Source organism: Polyodon spathula, chromosome 25 (assembly GCF_017654505.1).
Source record: "Polyodon spathula isolate WHYD16114869_AA chromosome 25, ASM1765450v1, whole genome shotgun sequence".
NCBI classification, from domain to species: domain Eukaryota; kingdom Metazoa; phylum Chordata; class Actinopteri; order Acipenseriformes; family Polyodontidae; genus Polyodon; species Polyodon spathula.
Window position 1 is genome coordinate 2,876,118 of NC_054558.1, and position 19,299 is coordinate 2,895,416.

Genomic DNA, 19,299 nt, shown 5'->3' on the forward strand with positions numbered 1-19,299 from the left:
ATTCTAAAGCTGTTAATTGCAAAAACCACATGGCTTGTTTTTACCTTGCTGAGTCTGATTCTGTTTCGCTTCGTTATTTCAGACAGACGTGATAAATGTCGTTAATTGCTCACCGCTGATCCTAATTGCATTTCGTTCTTGCGGTCGCCGAGTTTGCCTTGTGCTTTTGTTATTTTCCCTCGTTTTAACAGCGTTCTCCTGACAGATTGTCTTTTCAGCATGAAATACCCGGTCCGGAGTGCACACTGATAGCAAGCCCAGCATTTTAAAATCTCCTTGATTTGTAGCAAAGAAAAAAATAATAATAAACTTAAACCCAGTCATTAAAGTTTTCTCTTATTAGGATGCAGAGACAGCTTAACAATGACTAATTAACATTTAAAGGGAGGTAGAGATTTGGTAAATATTCCCTTGTGCTGAAGCCCCACTTAGTGTCCTGAAACAGGCACTGTGGGTGTTATTGTATTTATATACGATAAAGAAGCCCCTGGCATGACAGCCAGCAGAGTTTATTTAAAGGGGACGCTGGGTATATGGAGTGTACACTATAGAAGTGTATTTTTTAAAAGGAGTGCTGATTATTATGTAAAAGGATTGTGAGGAATCTCTCCTGTTTTTGATCGTTTCTGATGTAATGTTTTTTCTGCTGCCTGCCTTCTTGTATACAGGTCTCCTCCGCATGGAGTTTTGCATTATCTCTGTAGCATTAAAAAATGTGTTCAAAGAAAAAAAGAGAGTGTGTGTTTGTTTTAATTTTCGTTTAATTGTGTGTGGATTATTTTTTAGAATGATTTAAAAATGATATTCCTGAAACAGTTCTAAGCTGTTTTTAAAGAAGCCAATAATTTTCTAAAACTGTATTTAATTCATAAAAAAAAACATTGTTTGAGGTAACTCGCGAGTTGTTTGTGACTGTAGAACACAGATTATTCAGATCGCGCTGTCCACAGAAATGAGGTGCTGGCAAGCAGGCCAGGGGTACTGCAGTTAATTGAGCTGATTTTCCATTCCAAGTGAAGAAACATCTGTCACGCATTACATGAAGAACATGACACATACCTTGAATGGATGACACAGGGATAAAAAGCCTATAGACTTAAGCATCATCAGCCTGACCCCTGTCTTTCTGGTTATAAGCACCTGTCTGAAGCATCTGCTCTGTATTGCCAGCAATGCAAAAGGAAACTTGATCTACAGCAGCTGCTCACTAGATGGCGCTGTCATTGATGTTTAGAAAGGCATGGTGTTAATGTTATCTGTTGTTGCTGAAGACTCTGCACAGTGCACTTTATCACAAAGTATACAACAGAAACTAGAATTTAAGTAAATTTAAATAGGAAGCCCTTAGTGATTGCACTTCAATAAAGACGGAAGTCGTTTTCCCTGCGCCCATTTCAATGTAGTCCAAGATTATGAGGAACTCTCTGTGTTTGTGTGTGTGCCCATTTGAACCAAACTGTTCAAACAAGAAGCAGTTACGCAACCCGTGTGGTGCAGATTGAAATGAAACTGCAGGCTGCAGTGTGATTGGCCAGGCGCGCTGGGGCTGCGGCTCTGACATGTGTTGCAGGTGGTTGATTTTGTTCACTTCATGAGCTGACGAGCTGCATTGCATCCCGTGGAAAAGGTTCCCGCAACACAATGGTCATGAAACTCGCTTACTGGGATATCCGAGGGGTAAGGGATGAAGCAGCGGCGCGGTTGTTGTCATGCTGGGGAGGTGTTTGGGTTTAGTGTGACCTGCAGATTAGTCGCGCAGCTCCGGGCGTTGTTAATATGTAGAGGTTTTGTCTGTACGCCAAGATAAAAACAAGTTAAGGTTATGCGTTTTATTTTTTTTTCTTCAAGTTTGTTGATTTTGCGTGCATGGACTTTGGTCAAACTTGCTGACGTTCCTCATTATTAACGCTGAAGTGCCTAAAAGGTCTTGCTCGGCGTGCGATTGAGTAAACAAGTCGTGCATATCCCGATAAGTAAATCATTCTGCACGCAGAGAGCGGGCTGTGCTGATACACATCGTGTGAGCAATGCAAACTGCAAGATAGCCAGCGAGCGGCGCTGTAACAGGGCTGTGCCATCGGGCGTAACCATGCGTAACCAACTGTTTCAGTTCTTAAATACATATCTAGGAATGATTTATACAGTAAACTATTTATTCTACACGCTATAAAACAGTTTGCATTTGCAAAAAAACCCCAAAAAAACAACAATAAACCACATCGGACTGATTTTATATAACCAATTATTCTACAGCTGTAAAAAAAAAAAAAAAAAAAAAAAGATCGTACCTAGAGCCCAGACTGGACCTGCTGCTTCAGTAGTCTTGCGTCTGCATGCGGTGATCTGGGTTGTATTGAGAGCTTGTGGTCATTTCCAGCTCCCGTACTTGACGGACGGAGACCACAAGATCTGCCAGAGCAATGCCATCATGAGGTACACGCCCGCAAGCACCGCGTGTGTAAGTGACACTCCGCACGCACCGGAATTCAAATGCATTGGAGACGGCTGGTTTCACAGGTCACCGCTGCTCTGTGAAACCAGCCCGGCGCTCACCCGCGTCTCCTCCGTGGCTGCAGGTGGCGAGATGGAAGAGGAGATGGTCCGAGTGGACGTGCTGGAGAACCAGGCCATGGATTTCCGGAACGGCTTTGTCATGCTGTGCCACAGCCCTGACTACGTGAGTACCCCCAGGGGACCAGCGCTCTCTGAAGCCTCCCCGCAATCAGGAGTCTGACTCTGTGCTGCTCATCTGGCCCTCCTTTAGGAGAAGAGGAGGCCTGGGTACGTGTTGTAGCTGCCTGTGACGCTGAAGCAGTTCTCGGAGTTCCTGGGGGATCGGAAGTGGTTTGCAGGAGAGAATGTAAGCTGGGTGGGAGAGGTTGTGTTTTGTTAAATTAGGTGTTTTTGTACAGTGTTACCTGCAGGGCATTGTTTTAATTCTACATGAGATAAACCCACATGCAATCAATAGAGGGGTGAAGAGACTCTGCAATAAAGTAAAAATCCATTCGAAATCCAAATTCTTGGGTCTCCAAAAGAGAAACCTGATCGTGCAATTCTACAGAGCAGAGCTTTCTGTTGTGTGTGTGTGTGTGTTCCTATGACTTGAAGTATTGGTTTGATCGGGGGAAGGAGAGTCCTGTTCCTCTGCAGTGGATTTCTCTTCTGCAGATCATGTTTGTGGACTTCATCATGTACGAGCTCCTGGACCAGCACCAGATGTTCGAACCCAAGTGTTTGGATGAATTCCAGAACCTGAAGGAATTCCACAGCAGGTTCGAGGTGAGAAGCGCTTGGGGTTCCCATAGCGTTGCACTTGTAGGGTTAGGCTGAGGGCGGGGCTCCTTCTTAAAGGGAGAGTCGTCCCTACTGCGTTTACAGGGGAAATGTCGATGCAAACCCTAAAGCTTTACATGCAGATGTGGATTGAAATGAGTGACCAAAGTTGTCTGCCATTAATGGTTCACATCGCTGTGTAGCCCACGGCATGCGTCTGGCTTGTGTGTCCTTGTGTTGCTCATGTCTGTCAACGGGGATGTGAAACCAGCCTTCTCTTCATCTTCCAGGAGTTGGAGAAGATTGCAGCCTTCATGAAATCCAAAAATTTCATAAAGACCCCGGTGAACAACAAGATGTCTCAGTGGGGCAACAAGAAGGAATGAGAGACGCACAACGCTGGAGAACAAACCCAGCGTACAGAACGGCAGAGGACAACCTGAGCACTTCATACTGGAGACTGGGAGCGTTTCACTGGAGCCGTTTCTGCGCGTGTGTCAACCAGCACAGCAGAATCTGCTGCCCTGAAGAATTCACAATACTGTGAAACAAAACTACCCTTTAACAATAAAGACAACTGTGTGAAACGACTTCCCTGCTTTTTATTGTGGTATTTATTAATATACAGGTACACATTTTCAACAGATTTAACGTGCATTAGACCACGCTTATTTACATGAAGAACAAAAGGAAATAGATGCATACTAGAATATTCATATTCCTACATATTTATAGTCTAGATTTCTTTAGTTAGTCTTGCTGTGTACGTTCAATGACAGAACACACGCAGGCTGTTCGTGTGAATAAATGTGCAAATAGCTTTCTTCAGGATAAATAGACAGCCTTCTCTTACACTACCAAGGTTAAAGTCCAAGAATCTCTAATCTGTAAAAACCACTAATAAAGGCATTGCATACAGTCAGTATAAGACTGATCTCAGATATTCCTACACTGCAGCCAGTGGGCATCAGTCTTGCTAACTTTAACTGTGTTACACTGTAGACGATTGAAGAATTCTAGGAGAGAGTTGCACAGTCTGTTTAAATATCTTTATGTAGATTCTGATTTCTTTTGCAGTGGAGCTGGGCAGGGTGAAAGTCCGGTTCTTTTGTCTGCCCTGGAGTTCCTGGGTATTCCGATTCTGTGTGTTCCGAGTTCTGCTTCTTTCACTGTGTGGAGGAGGGGGGGTGGCTGTTTCTCCAGCTCGCTGTCACTCACCTCTTGGTTCTCTTCAGGGGGGGGGGGGGGGTTTGGCTGGCGGCTCTGCTTTTATTGACCATAGTTTTCACTGGCGAGCTTTGACAAGGAGGGAGGGGAAAAACAAAACGGGGGGAATTAAAAAATCAACACGCTGCGGGCGATCAGCCAAGGCGTCTTCCAAAACAGTTGTTTCGTTGACACCCCCTCACACTGTAACTTGGGAATACAGTTCAATACAATGTGCTTCTCTACAGCCTCCCAGGGCTCAAAAACGGTCAGTCCAGCCCAAGGGTAAGCAAAGCTCTGAACCCACGAAGGCTCTTCTCTATTAAGCAGGATTGTAAACTCAATACAGGGATCTCTGTGAATGCGATCTGTTATAACGGCAGCATGTCAGTAACTCACCGCCAGGGAGGACTTGACAGCCTGCAGCTGGAAGAACACTCTACCGCCCTCTTCTGGACAGACAGTCTTGATCTCGTCACGGGTCATCCCCAGGAGCAAGGATCCGCTGAGCACTCCCAGGCAACGCACGGTACTGCCAGGGAGAAAGTATGTGAGCGTGCGCCGGCACACAGGGAGGGGTGTCGAAAGCGACAGCCTCGAATTCATGGAGGGGGTCTTACATTTTGGAGAAGCCCTTGTACTGAAGCCACGCTGTTACCTCCTCGGGTCTGGATTTCCTGTTCAGGTGCGGGGGCAGGTCCTGTGTGGATGGGTAGAGAGATGGAGATTAAACTCAGTTCACATCGTTGCTTTATTTTTATTACAATGCCGGTAAAATGGTTTAGTCGCAAAAATCAATCTAATATCTACAGTGCCGTTACCAAAAGAAACCTAACAAATGACTGAGTCTTTTTTCATTAAAGAAAGTCGAAACGTTTTTCAGAGTGATCCGCATGTAATCTGCAGAGGACTTGCAGCAGGCCCTGCCCGTTCTCAGCTTCGCTAGAAAATCAGCTCCAATCCACGACTCTGACTCTAAATAAACGCATGCAGCACAATTACAACGAGGCTGCAGGTCTCTCTACAGCGTTTCCCTTCCCACAGCCCGCGTTCTCAATGCAAGACCGGGGTGAGCAACGACCGCCCTGCCCCTCCCTCTGCCGGCAGGCTCATGCAGGTGTGAGTGCGAAAGGCCTGTCACTTTGACTCGGACTGTCTGTGAATGTCTCGCCGTATTCCCGAGAAGGCTGAGATTGTGCTGGGGTGACCCCCCGGGCCGCACCTGGTAGACGTTCTGCTCTTGGTCCTCCTCCTCCACAGGCTCCAGCACGTTGTTGGGAACGAAGCCCTCCTCTTCTCGGACGTTGCGCGCCCTGAACCACTTCTTACTCTTATCCAGCACCTGCACGGGAAGAGAGGAAGAGACACACAGGGTGCTGTATTATTCCGTATAGCTGCTGTTAAGAGAGGGCTGTATTATTCTGTATAGCTGCTGTATTATTCTGTATAGCTGCTGTTCTGTGAGGGGTTCCAGCAGAGTTCATACCAGCAGTATTTCTCCCTTCATGATGCTCAGCTCCTGGCTGTTTCTGGCCATGAAGTTGTACATCACCCGCATAAAGTGAGGCTGCTCGTCAGCGCTGAGTGAACACGGAACAGAAGCGTTAACAGTGTCTCATGAGACTGGCCGACACAATACAAGCACAATGAGATGTACCAGAGTCAGGAAACTCAATTAAAAGCTGTCCTAGTGTGCTACAATTGCACAGAGCTGCTGCTATAGATTCCTACACTCTAGCATCTGAGTGCCTTATAAATTGGTTTCACTATTACAAAATCTATGTATTTTTAAACCTCTATTCTTTAATCTTGCGTTAAACAACAAGCCTATCCCTGTATGTTATTCCTGAATCTCTCCAGTTGCCACGGACTGCACTCGGCACTTACCGGACAGGTGGGAAGCGCCACGGTTCAGAATTTGGTTGCTAGAAAAGAAAAATGTAATTAATATCACATACAGTCTCGGGCTCAATCCAAACTGCTCTGGTGTCTCTGCTACTAACAAACCCATCCCAACGGGCCCGGGCGCTCCTACCTGCTCAGGGAAGGACCTGTGCCGATGGCTGCTTCTCTGGCTCTGACGGTCTCTGCGATCGCGTTCCAGGTTCCGTGTCGCTTCTGGAACAGGGGGCTCCCACCCATCGGAAAACTCTGGAACGTAGGGCGGGATCGAGTCTCCGTCCGGCCAGAGTGCTCTAGAAACAAATCGCTCGATTTACCTCCTGGGAATTCTCCAGAGCTTGCAGCTACTGAAGCCAAACAGGCATGCTCCGACACCACTACCTTCAGCAGTAGGTGGTTATGACCGACAAGCTGTACCGCAGTTTCAGATCTATCGCCAATCAAGGATCTGAGTAAAACATACAGAGTATCCACACTAGATAATTTTTTCTAGCGAATATAGGTTTATTGCTGATAGTGGAAATACCCATGCATGGGACAAGCAGATCACAAGATACGGCCTTCAATGTATCTGCTATACCTTGAAAAATGAGTTCACCATGACACGCAGTATCTTCATGTCGCGCAGCGCGTTCACAGCACAGCAGATCAATCTGCTGTTATGAGGGTTCATTTGAGGTCTGCTGTGAGCAGAGCAGGGGCGTTTGTTCACAGAGAGATCACCCGGCAGCCCTGCTTCGTTTAAGCGAGCGGGAGTCCGCTTGCAGTGAAAGGTCTGTTGAGGAGACTGTACCTGGGCAGGTTCCAGGCGTCCCCCAAGGCCTTCCAGAGACGGTGCTCGTCGGGAGTGACATTGTTCTCCAGCAGCTCGAGGGCTGGATGGATCAGCAAGGGGCTGAGAATGGAGGGAGGAAGGTCGGGCTTGGGGCAGTGTGACGTGATCTGGAGGGGCAAGAGCACACAAAGCTGCTGACAGAGAACACTAGGCAGGGAAATGGAATTGAATCAGGCCTTTCAGAAATGAATGATGCACCCCACTTTTTACACTGGAGCCTGGAGTGTAATGAATAAGTGGATTAAATCACATGAAAAATGAAATTACTTACAAAGTTTAGTGCTGTGAAGAGCACGTGGACCAGATCGCTTGCACTGGGGTTTTGGATTTGACCGTCCAGCTTACCCTGAATGAAAACAAGTTTACAGGCTAGTGAGAGAAACGAAAGAGCTTGGTAATGCAATAGAAGATGATGCAGCACAGGGACTAAGAGCTCACGTGATGAGGAAAACTAACCAATCGTTTCTCCTCCCTAACCCATGGGGCCCCAGCCAACACCTGCAACTTGGCAAACCGGGATTCTATACAACAAGCTCCTGATTGCTTGACTCTCCGTGCATGACAGTGAGAGCTACAGATCTACGCGCGATCGGAAGTAACTGTTTACAAGGGCTGCAGAGGACTGCAACATCTTAAAGGCAGATAAATCAATACGCGCAACCATACAGCGAGCGAGCTGTATCAACCAGAAGAGTGTGCCGGGTGTTACACACACAGCACAGTGACAGAGGTGTAACTGAGCATGCAAATCACATTCAAACAATGCACACGTATTTACATACCAGCAGGTTGAATCCGTATTTCATTTTCTGGAGACAGGAGGCAAACTCTTGCAGTGGCGGTAACCCTGCAGTGCCTATAGAGAATCAGAAGCCAGCAGAGTCAGTCACACTGCAGATCCCACTCTCCACTCTGCCACACACCGTACCTGCTGTTCTCTTAAACCACGGGATCTCTGGCTCAGTGCAGCGCGTAGACTATCACTTAGAACTGTCTGAAACAGTTCAGAGCCAACAGGTGGCAGTACAATTAAAGGAATGAAAATTGATTGGTAAAGGGTGGCACTATATTTTGGTATAAAATTTGGCACAGCACTTGACTTCATTCCCCCCCCCCCCCCGCTCGCCTTTGTCTTTCTTGCTTTTCTTCTTGCTCTTCTTGCCGGTACTCTGAGCCGCCACACCTTCGTTCAGCTGCAGGGTGAAGAGCTCCAGATCGCTCAGCACGTGATTGAGGATCTCCTGCAGGGAGGGAGGGAGGGAGGGAGGGGAGAGAGAGAGAGAGAGAGAGAGAGAGAGAGAGAGAGAGAGAGAGAGAGAGTGAGTCAGGCGTACTTCGAGAAACACTTCGAGTGGGTCACACCAAACTGCCGTCCGCAGAACGCCTGATCTCTCTGTAAATGGCGATTACAGTTTGGGCTGAAAGCGCTGGAGCTGACTGACCATATTCCTGTGGGACTCAGCCATGCTGACTGCAGGCTCCTCCTGATTCCTCTCCTCCTCCCTGGGGCGGTGTTGGTCAAAGTCAGGGAACTCGTCTGAAACACACAAGGCAACACGGGACAGGTAAACCTATAATACTGCCACACCCCCCCTCCAACAAACCTTTAAGGTGTTTTTATTTACTTTTGTTTTGCTACTGAGTGACAGATATTCTAATCTGCCTGGTTTTGCGTGATTAAGTCCATACAACACCCTACCTGTGCGTAAAGTAACTGGTATGAAAATAAACCTTTACCATATTCTGGGCCGTCCCAGGGAGGGGTGGACTGATCCAGGCCGGACCACCTGTCCTCAGGCTGCGAGGGAGGCGGAGGTTTGCCGTGAAAGCTCCCTGGCGCTGGCTGGGCTAATATGCTCTCGAGATTGTTCCTGCGGGAAACCGGAAACAGAACATTCTTTTTGGAAGCACAGGGATCGCTGTAAAGGAAGGTCGCAGCTTTGAACACTTGACACACAGGGGCTACTAAAATGACGTGAGGGAGCAAAGTCTACAGCATTACAAATTATAATGCACCTTTCAGCTCATGAAAACACCAGAGCTCAAAACCTTCCAATAGCTTTGTTTGAATGCACCGATTACACGTGACTGCAGGCGTGCCTGACCTGGTGCTCTTACCTGATGTTGTCCTGGTCTCCTTGGCTGTCTCTCTTCTCCTGGAGCAGCTTCTCCATGTCGCTCTGAATGTGCTCAGCCTGCAGATAGGAGGAGGAGGAGGGATGCTGGTCACTCCAGTGAGAATGGACGCTACTGACAGCAGTCAGCACTGAGACAGGCTGCCATGATCCAAACTGTTTATCAAGCAAACCCGCTTGGTCATTTTTAACTGTGTGAAACATCGTGTGGTTCAGATGTCAGCTAGAGAGGTAGGAGCAGTCCCACCGGCCTGTCTTGAGCAGCGAGTGTAGGAGCCTGTGCGCAGGCCTCTCTGCAGGGCTACTCACCCCGATCTCCTCGCACTGGAACAGGAAGACGCTGTGGCCCCTCCTGCTGCGCTCTCGCACCGTCACTGTCAGGATGGAGTTGTAGACGCAGCTCTGCAGCACGGCCGTGCACTCCTGCACACTGTCCAGAGAGAAGGACTCCAGCTCCTCCTGCACATGCACACACACAGACAAGCACGCACGCACACAGAGACAAGCACACACAGAGACAAGCACGCACACACACAGAGCAAGCACACACACACAGAGACAAGCAAACAAACACACACACACAGAGCAAGCACACACACACACACACACAGAGCAAGCACACACACACACAGAGCAAGCACACACACACACAGAGCAAGCACAAGCACACGCACACACACACAGAGACACGCACAAACACACACAGATCAAGCACGCACACACACACACACACACACACACAGAGACAAGCACGCACATACACAGAGATAAGCACACACAGAGACAAGCATACACACACACAGAGGAAATGAGAAGTGGGATTAAAGTGATTGCAGCTTGGGGCAAGTCAACAAACAACAATGCCACCTGGCTATTGTGATGTCACACTGCTGTGAAGACTTTTTCAATATGAGTGCTAATGGGTCCAAAAGGATGACATTACTGTAGAATGTGCAGTATCCCAACCCCCTACAGCCGGAATGCTGGATATACACGATATGGGATACGAGGTCTGGGACTCGGAGTGGGAGATGACCAGGAGGATCATGATAAGCTTGTACACCTCTGGTGTTTCATGGTGTACAAACCCTGAACTGGACCGGTCTGGTTGGAATGACCGCTCGTTGACTGACCCTCGGACCCTCCTCACCTTGGTCTCAATGTCGGTCAACTGCAGGCTGCCGTCCTTGACCTGCAGGATCATGTCCTGACCCCACACCCTGCCCTTGGCGTCCAGCAGCTTGAGCCTGGCGATGCAGTCGTCCACGCTCCGCACCTCCTTCTGGTCAAGCCCGCAAGTGAACAGGTGCTGCGGACAGAAGAAGACCGGAGATTACAGGATCACATGCTTTATAACTGATTACAGGACCATGTGCTTTATAACTGATTACAGGACCGCGTGCTTTATAACTGCTTCGTTCAGCACGGCTACTGTAGCAAGGCTTCACCTTACCTCCACTCTGTACTGGAAAAAGTCTGGCTGTTTCAACATGGTCTCAGCATACTCCTTCCTCTGCTCTGTTGAGAAAACAAAGGGAAAGAACTGAAAAAAGAAACACTGAAGCACAGTAAAGCTCAAGGCAAGAACTTTCCTGCTGCTATTTTATAGAAATGCTAAAAAAAAAAAGTGAACATTTATATAACATTTAACTTTTTTTCCCCTCCCAAGTACTTGATCGCCCATGTTGCTTTGTGGTCGTGCATATTTAAAATAATACAGATGGTTTGCACAGACAGATAAATATATTTCCCTTCCATGTGGGCTGGCCAAGCCTTCCCCCTGCTACACACCGTGGCATGGTGAGCTGTCACTGGGGCAGCAATACTTACGGTATATGGTCTTGGCACTGGGTCGGGAGATGCTGCCGGACCTCTGTGCCACTGGACCACCTGCACTGTACCCACTGAAACAGAACCAGAACATGGATCAATGATCCCCTCTCTGTGAATCAGATTCCAAAGCAGCACAAGCCAGATGAAAGCTTACCACTGTATTTTTGCCTGCTGGTCTGCCATGTTTAATACGCTTCACCATACCTCGCTATTCTTTACAATGCTGAGCCTGTGCTTCATTACACTTTGCTGTGCTTTCACTAGGGGGCTCTTTTCTAAGGGTGAGGAGCTACCTGACCTCAATACTCTCACTGGCTTTCATACATGCTTCATGCTGTGAGGAGTAGGTATCACAGGTCTGGCATCAAAGATTGTTAATACAGGTTTCCTCTCTATTTCTTTCAGGTGCAAAAAGTTCTTCAAGCAAAGAGGAACGAACTGAGATTGTCCGCAGTTTGGCATCGATGCCCGAGCCCCTGTGACAGATGTTACATTTTCATGGGATGGTCCTGGGGTGTTTGTATCCATAAGGTTTTGAAACATTCCCAAACCAGTTCCCTAACACGGAGAGGAAGAGGAAGAGCTGGGAACCCTTACTTGGACTGGGAATATCCTCCAGTGTCCTCTGAGTGGGACTGGCCTTGATACATCCTTCAAGGTGAGCTTCAATGATCTAGAACAGAGAAAACAGACCTCTGTAAGAGACACAGGCTTCTGTATGCTGCGCAACACTGTCAACACTGCCTGGCAATGCTCCATCGAGTGAAACGCGCTGTACGCTGTAATAAAACAACTCCCTTCCCACTGGCCTGAAAGACGAAGGTTTTAACCTCCCAGTACGGTAAGAATCCGCCAAACCAGCTCTGTTTTAAACCCCAAGGAAACAACTCGCCTTTGCAGCGACACACAAAATAAAAACCCACCTCAACCAGAATGGCTCCAGAATGCTCTGCTTGCCCTCTTTCATTACGGACGGAAAAGTCGGTTAATGTTTAATTCGATTGGATTTTCTGTGACGTCAGAAGAGGGCGTGTCGTTGGAACCGAGAATCCTGAGAATCTCGGAACATTCCAGGCACCTCATTACTTTCAATCGCCTTGGTTACCAGAATAAACGGAAGGAATTTCTTAAAGGTGTAACCCTGCGTTTCTATCAGCTTCTCACAAAGCGATATTATCTGTTGATATCGCACACGCCTGCGTGGCAAGAAGGCAGAAGCACCATAGAATTGAGCTGTTAGACATGTGACTGGGGTACACAGTAATATATAGGAGATGCATCTCCCTGGTTCTGTCAGGACAGGACACTCGATCTGCCAGATCTACCCCGTGCTGTAATGGAGAGAGATCAATTAACCCCACTCCACTGGAAAGCATTGCTTCAGCTTGCATTATTGTGTTGAAACTGGGCAAAGTTCATCTGCTATCTGCTAAGATGCTGAAAGAATGCACCTTTCAACTCAAAGAGAACATCTGAGTCTCAGGGTGTGATAAATGATTAAGCTTCATAAGAGCTCTTCCGCACCTTAAAACAGCAGAGTATTTAAAAAAAAGAAAAAGAAAAATATACCAGAGACTCAAAATCAAGTTAGAGATTATGTTTTTTTAGGGTCGATTTCATCAACCCAGAGCTTGATTCATTATGAGACAGACAAGGAAAAATAACATTGACTGAAGAAGCGATGCCTTTTATGGATAGGGTTACATTATGAATCCGTGCTCACTGGGAAAGATTAGGCTTTTTAACTGGCATGACAGGTAAAGAGTAACAGAACGCACTGGGGGTGTCAAAAACGACACCGGTCTTACCGGTGAGAACCAGCTTGTGATCTCCACAGCGTATATACAGAGTCTGTTCAAACTCAGGAGAGTCCATGCACACTCTCATCAGAACCAGCTTGTGATCTCCACAGCATATATACAGAGTCTTTTCAGACTCAGGAGAGTCCATACACACTCTCATCAGAACCAGCTTGTGATCTCCACAGCGTATATACAGAGTCTGTTCAAACTCAGGAGAGTCCATGCACACTCTCATCAGAACCAGCTTGTGATCTCCACAGCGTATATACAGAGTCTGGTCAGACTCAGGAGAGTCCATGCACACTCTCATCAGAACCAGCTTGTGATCTCCACAGCGTATATAGAGTCTGGTCAGACTCAGGAGAGTCCATGCACACTCTCATCAGAACCAGCTTGTGATCTCCACAGCGTATATACAGAGTCTGGTCAGACTCAGGAGAGTCCATGCACACTCTCATCAGAACCAGCTTGTGATCTCCACAGCGTATATACAGAGTCTGTTCAAACTCAGGAGAGTCCATGCACACTCTCATCAGAACCAGCTTGTGATCTCCACAGCGTATATACAGAGTAAACTCAGGAGAGTCCATGCACACTCTCATCAGAACCAGCTTGTGATCTCCACAGCGAGAGTCCATCAGGAGAGTCCATGCACACTCTCATCAGAACCAGCTTGTGATCTCCACAGCGTATATACAGAGTCTGTTCAAACTCAGGAGAGTCCATGCACACTCTCATCAGAACCAGCTTGTGATCTCCACAGCGTATATACAGAGTCTGGTCAGACTCAGGAGAGTCCATGCACACTCTCATCAGAACCAGCTTGTGATCTCCACAGCGTATATACAGAGTGTGTTCAAACTCAGGAGAGTCCATGCACACTCTCATCAGAACCAGCTTGTGATCTCCACAGCGTATATACAGAGTCTGTTCAGACTCAGGAGAGTCCATGCACACTCTCATCAGAACCAGCTTGTGATCTCCACAGCGTATATACAGAGTCTGTTCAAACTCAGGAGAGTCCATGCACACTCTCATCAGAACCAGCTTGTGATCTCCACAGCGTATATAGAGAGTCTGTTCAGAGGTCCAGCTCCAAATTATAGGAAGCTGTTTTGTTCACTCATCACTTAAGAATGTGTGTTAAATTACTTCAGTTTATCTACTATACCACGGGAGTCTATTACAAAAATAAAAAGGACTCTACTGTCGTTTGACAATTCAGTCAACGATTCTGACATAGTCCGAGACTGATCACAATTGGACAATTTGTACCCGATTAAAATATATAAATACAACCAAATGGAAATCTGTGTAAACTCTCAGATGTGGTTTACATGCAAACGAAGCAAGGACGCTGCCCTATTCCCATCCCCCAGCGCAGCAGGCTCCTCAGTGCTGACAAAACTGCTTTTAAACCAAGCGTCAGTGTTGCGATCCATTTCTGACAAAGACAACAAAAACGTCAAAAGCTTGACAGAGATTCTTAAGTCGACGCCTTTGAACTACAGATATAATAATGACAGTACCTGGTTGCAGTGTCGTGTTCTTCCTCACTGTAACGAATTAATTCGGCTCTTGTCTTCCTTGTGTGTACATTTCAGCACATCACTCGATCACTTTCCCAGCAACGGAGAAAACACGCAGGAACGGCCATAAAAGCAGAGTAAAGTCCACCTGTTCCCAGCACTGTAGTGAGAGCGCAGGGTGTGGATAAGCAGGGCGCTCCCGATTCAAACGGGGCTTTTCAGCTTGTAAAAGTGCGTAATGCGCAATTAGAGTTTATACTTGTACTGTCCTGTTTCCATTGCCTGGTGATAATGACGCACACATATTTATACAGAAGCGATCGATTAACTTTATGCTTTAAATAAAGATGTTAAAATCCCACTGCCACTTCCCTCCCAATCACTCTGTACTTGTAATTTTTACAGCCAACAGCGACACCTGGTGAACAATGTACAGTACAGACTGAAACCGTTTAACTTTGCAGACCAACCCCACAGCTGCAGTGATTGGACAGAAAGCAAGTGTGCTTTACCTTGCTTGTTTTTGGTCGGGCCAGGTCCTAAGTAGTCGTTTCAAAGACACTGCTTTCCAGCGCACATTAACGCCAAAACTTGACATATTGAGTCTAGCCCCCCCCCCCCCACCTCACTATGGTCAGAATATTTGTTTGTGTAGAAAATGATTGGATCTTGCTCTCCAAAACATCACCACCTAACATCCATTTTTGACGCTGCAGAGACTTGAACATATCACTTTTCAGAACAAGACAAACATGCACAGATTCCAAAGAAGCAGACGAACGTTTAAGAGGAAACAGGTTTATTTATAATTAAACACAATGAGCAGTTCTCCAGACACACAAGGGGCGCGGGGGGGGGGAGGGGTGTTCCGAAGATGATTTCTCACGTTCTTCGGGGGTAAGTGCTGATTAGACGGTGGCCCGAGCCTGTTCTATCTTGGCTAACATTTTCAGATCAGTGATGCACTTGGCAATGCTCTCCTTCTCCTGTGAAAGGAAACACAGTTTACATGTCAAACATGACTAAGAGGCATCCGACTTCAGCGAGGGGAAGTGCCTTCTGTTGCAAACAATGTTGTGAAAATACTAAACTTCAGTTTACTTTTTTCAAGCAGTGGAGACTGAGTTATTTGCCCCAGGTCAGAGTCGTTTGAGCTGCCTGGATATTGGTTATTCCTCACACTTCGGTCTAGTTATTTAAACTAACCAAATGCTGCTAAGTTTCCGTTTACAATCCCCACCACCTGGATTGGAAAAGCCCTCAAGCCCTCGAGCGAAGAGGCCCAAGCCCCCAGTCTGCAGCGTGCTGGCGTACCTGCTGAGGTGTGATGCTCTTCACCACGCTTTTCTCCACCCAGCTGACCAGGTGCTCCTGCTCCATGCGTCTCTGCAGGTTCTGAAGAGCGATCTGGTAGTCAAGGCGTTTCTTCACCTCGCTGGTCACCATGTGCAGCCTCTCTCTGTAGTTGATCTCCAGCAGCATCGCCACGTTGTTCTGCAAAAGGAGGAGGAGAAGGAACAAGCTCTGTACAAAAAGCACGCCACGTCTTCAAGACGTTCCGTCTGTCGTCAGGCTGCATTTTCCACTTCCCCCTTATTAAGCAGTTCAATTTAAAAGCACGTTGAATTACAGAATCTGCTTTTTCTTACACAATATATTACGAACGCCTTGGAAAACCAGGACCTAGCATCCCTTCATGTTTCACGCTCAACATCCATAAGGGACAGACCTCCCCATACACAACCGTGGAGCGACTGTAATTAAGGTTCAGCCACTATGAGCCACTCGCTTTTCAACATGCTCTACTGTAGTTTGACAATTCATAAAGTCAGCTATGCCCAAGGTGAATCAGAATGTGTCCGTTTCTAAAATAAAAGAAACACTAGCGACATTTAGTTTCGCCATACAACAAAACAGAAATCTGTGTCAACTTTCAGCTGTGGTTACAAAGCAATGACGCTGCCCTATTCACATCCACTAACGCAACACACTCCTTTTCTATGGTCAGAAAACTACTAAATGAAAGCATCAGGGTTGTTTTCACGTCCCATTTCTGACAGACAAAGGGAACAAAAAACTGCCTAAGCTGAAGAGGCGACAGATGAAGTGACAGAAGCCTCTGATACAGTCCCAAGGCCTGGATGGTAAGATCATCACCCTCTTAGCGTCGAACAGGTTCTGCCTGCCCTCTGCTCTCCACTGCTCCTTCTTCTCGTCTTCAATGGCTTGTTGCAGGTTGCTGACTGCCAGCCCTTTCACTTCTTGCACCTTGGCTACTTTCTCCTGTGAAACACAAGACCAGCACACGCTAAGGAGCAGGAAATACAAACCGTGTGCAAACAGCAATACTCCACACTTTTCCTTCTGCCCCCCCCCCCTTCTACATTCATTCAATTAAAACGCAACTTTTCAGAACGACAGCCATCTCGCACATGTTTGTATTATGGTCCTGTTTGCATCCCCTCACAACGTGAGCAATGATCCATCCCCACTGTTATTAAGCACAGCAACACAGAAAAGGGTTCGTACGTCGTTCAGTTTGTCAGCGAACGCAGCCACGCTGGGTCCGAACTTCTTGATCCCGTAAACGATGACGATGCCGATGGAAGCAGCAGCAAACGTTTCATGGTTAATTACGTAGATTTCCTTCGACAGCAGGTATGTCAGGAGACCAGTTCCCAGCACGTAGGGTCCTAAAGAAATCAACACACGCAGAGTCTTTTGGACACGTAGTTTAGCTCTTCAGCAATGCAATGGGCTTCAAGGTAGAGTTTCTAGAAACAAGACTGCTGTTCCCTAAACAGTTATTTATTCCCCAGACCACCTGACCCCACTAACTAATAGTTTGTGAGCATACAAAATAAATTACTCTACTATAGCTGAGTTCTTTGTAACTTTGAGTTATGCATTACTTACTACAACTGTAGTTCAATAAATATGCAAAGTTGCACATTCTACACCACTGCCTCCCGAGATGCAGTCCAGTCCAGGTTTTTACTCCAAACAGGTTCTAAGATAGTTAACTGAACCTGCTAAGAGAGCCAATTAACTGATTTAGGACCTGGTTAGAACAAAGACCAGGACTGGAACAGATCTTAAGGGCCGGAATGCTGTACCAGTGTCCTACACTGACCTGTGACACCAGTTTTGGGGTACAGAAACTGGAAAATCTCCTCCGGAATCAAGCCAAAGCGCACTTTGCCTCCTTTCTCAGGTAGCGCGGGGACTGGAGCCAGACTCTGCTGGCTGGTGTGGAAGGACCGGGATGCCTGCACCAGACTGGGGAAAAACAGATTGTAGAACAAGATCACACGGCAGGAACTTAAAAACTGCGCCAGCAAAACAGGAGGTTACAGGGTCCAGCAGCCTCTCCACACCCCTGAGCAATAGAGGTCTGCGGTCTGCTTCTAGCCCAGTTAAAACAAAAAAACAACAGCTTACCCAGCACCTAGAGGGGCACTGCTCTTCAGGACAGGAGCTGGGAATACAAAGCAGAAGGATCAGTCAAAGCAAGGAAGAGTACCACCCTTCCTGGGCTCTGCTGCTTCTCTCATACAAGAACAGCAAGCCCCGGATCACTGCTAAGAGTCCCCAATACCAGTGGACAGGGAGCCCTGGTACTGTATGTACACTAGCAGTCAGAGGTGGAAATAACTCTCCCATTGCATTCAATTCAGTTCTACTCCATATCTTTCAATGAGCTTCAGGTCACACCTGATCTAGCGCGGAGTCAAACAGTAGAGGTCAGCCGCTGACAGTAAAGCCCGGAATGGCCCTGACTGCTACCCAAAGACTCTAATTTCCGTCTGATTGATTTCATTTAGCAGCAAAACATTGTGCTCTTTTAGGACCAGCACCTGACGCGTTTACTGCCACGTTCGGACCTGTCAGATTTAGTAGACTGACCAAAACAAATCGAGCGTGTCTAGAAATGACAGCATTTCACCCAATCACTAAATTCAGTGTGCCATTGTGCAAGCTTGAAACATCTACTACTGTCACCACTGGGGCCTAAACACGCTACCGATCGCTCCAATGACATTCTGTCGATTATATATCGCAACATACAGACACGTTAACGCGAGTCCACGACATACAGCCAGCTGGTTCTCGACACTGCATTTTGAATTGCATTCCTGCAGGCCCGTACTGACTGAATGCAATCTGGTTCGGGTGTGTACCCTTCATTTAAATCACACTGTAGTGACGCTATTTAAAAACATGCCTCTGTTAGCACTAACCTGCGCTGCAGCAGGAGAGACACTTTCACAGCATCGCTCGTTTGCTGCGCTAAGGTCATTGCAAAGCAAGGATTACTCTAATCTTCTGTCGCTTTCATTGCCTGACCGGCGGCCGCCCTGACTTCGGCTTACCCTTGAGCTGGGTTCCCGGCTCAAACTACTAAGCACTGGCGTGGATATTTTGGCTGGATGTACCTGAAACGAGTATCAGTCTGGACAGCATGTTGCGTCTCTCTTGCAAGGCCGGGCTGTCTTTGCACTCCACGCCGCTTTCCCTTGCTCTGCTCTCGGCCTGTCTGCTGCCCTTCTACCGTGGTGAGGGACAACGCTGTGTCGGGACTGCGCAGAATCCGAACCAGCCGAGTTCACGCCGGCCACTCATCGCGAGAGTCCTCAGAGTCACGGTGAGGGGGAATGGCGGCTGTGAAGCAAAACCGGGCGCCATATTGGTAAAGGACGCCAGGGGTCGCTTTTTCACACGAATCCGCTGTGTGGGCTTCCCTCTCAACGACCTGCAACTTTTGCTGCCTGCCAAGATCG

The 19,299-nt window shown here is 47.4% G+C and overlaps 2 protein-coding genes and 1 pseudogene across 4 annotated transcripts; 1 reads left to right on the forward strand and 2 right to left on the reverse strand.

Moving 5' to 3' along the window:
• The first annotated feature begins 1,572 nt into the window (after nucleotides 1-1,572).
• LOC121300336 lies at nucleotides 1,573-3,867 on the forward strand (annotated as a pseudogene).
• Nucleotides 3,868-4,310: 443 nt separating this feature from the next.
• Nucleotides 4,311-14,881, reverse strand: LOC121300335 (epidermal growth factor receptor kinase substrate 8-like). Of its 3 annotated transcripts, none has more exons than XM_041228878.1 (20): nucleotides 14,519-14,881; nucleotides 11,785-11,860; nucleotides 11,185-11,258; nucleotides 10,808-10,872; nucleotides 10,505-10,663; nucleotides 9,664-9,813; nucleotides 9,338-9,414; nucleotides 8,957-9,090; nucleotides 8,662-8,756; nucleotides 8,346-8,460; nucleotides 8,002-8,075; nucleotides 7,491-7,565; nucleotides 7,178-7,350; nucleotides 6,518-6,677; nucleotides 6,370-6,407; nucleotides 5,969-6,062; nucleotides 5,705-5,824; nucleotides 5,103-5,182; nucleotides 4,882-5,014; nucleotides 4,311-4,572 (listed from the first exon to the last, which is right to left on the reverse strand). In XM_041228878.1, exons 2-20 carry the CDS (start codon nucleotides 11,835-11,837, stop codon nucleotides 4,546-4,548), a joined length of 1,896 nt encoding a protein of 631 aa, XP_041084812.1. In that variant the 5' UTR covers nucleotides 11,838-11,860; nucleotides 14,519-14,881; the 3' UTR covers nucleotides 4,311-4,545. The 3 variants fall into 3 exon arrangements, with proteins under 3 accessions (XP_041084812.1, XP_041084814.1, XP_041084813.1); XM_041228880.1 differs by having other exon boundaries at nucleotides 7,178-7,326; nucleotides 14,519-14,880; XM_041228879.1 differs by lacking the exon at nucleotides 14,519-14,881 and adding an exon at nucleotides 12,111-12,205.
• A 419-nt stretch (nucleotides 14,882-15,300) lies between these two features.
• LOC121300363 (ATP synthase F(0) complex subunit B1, mitochondrial-like) lies at nucleotides 15,301-19,106 on the reverse strand. Its single transcript, XM_041228933.1, has 7 exons — nucleotides 18,955-19,106; nucleotides 17,960-17,996; nucleotides 17,652-17,797; nucleotides 17,048-17,211; nucleotides 16,676-16,801; nucleotides 15,833-16,012; nucleotides 15,301-15,504 (listed from the first exon to the last, which is right to left on the reverse strand). Exons 1-7 carry the CDS (start codon nucleotides 18,980-18,982, stop codon nucleotides 15,427-15,429), a joined length of 759 nt encoding a protein of 252 aa, XP_041084867.1. The 5' UTR covers nucleotides 18,983-19,106; the 3' UTR covers nucleotides 15,301-15,426.
• Nucleotides 19,107-19,299: the final 193 nt, after the last annotated feature.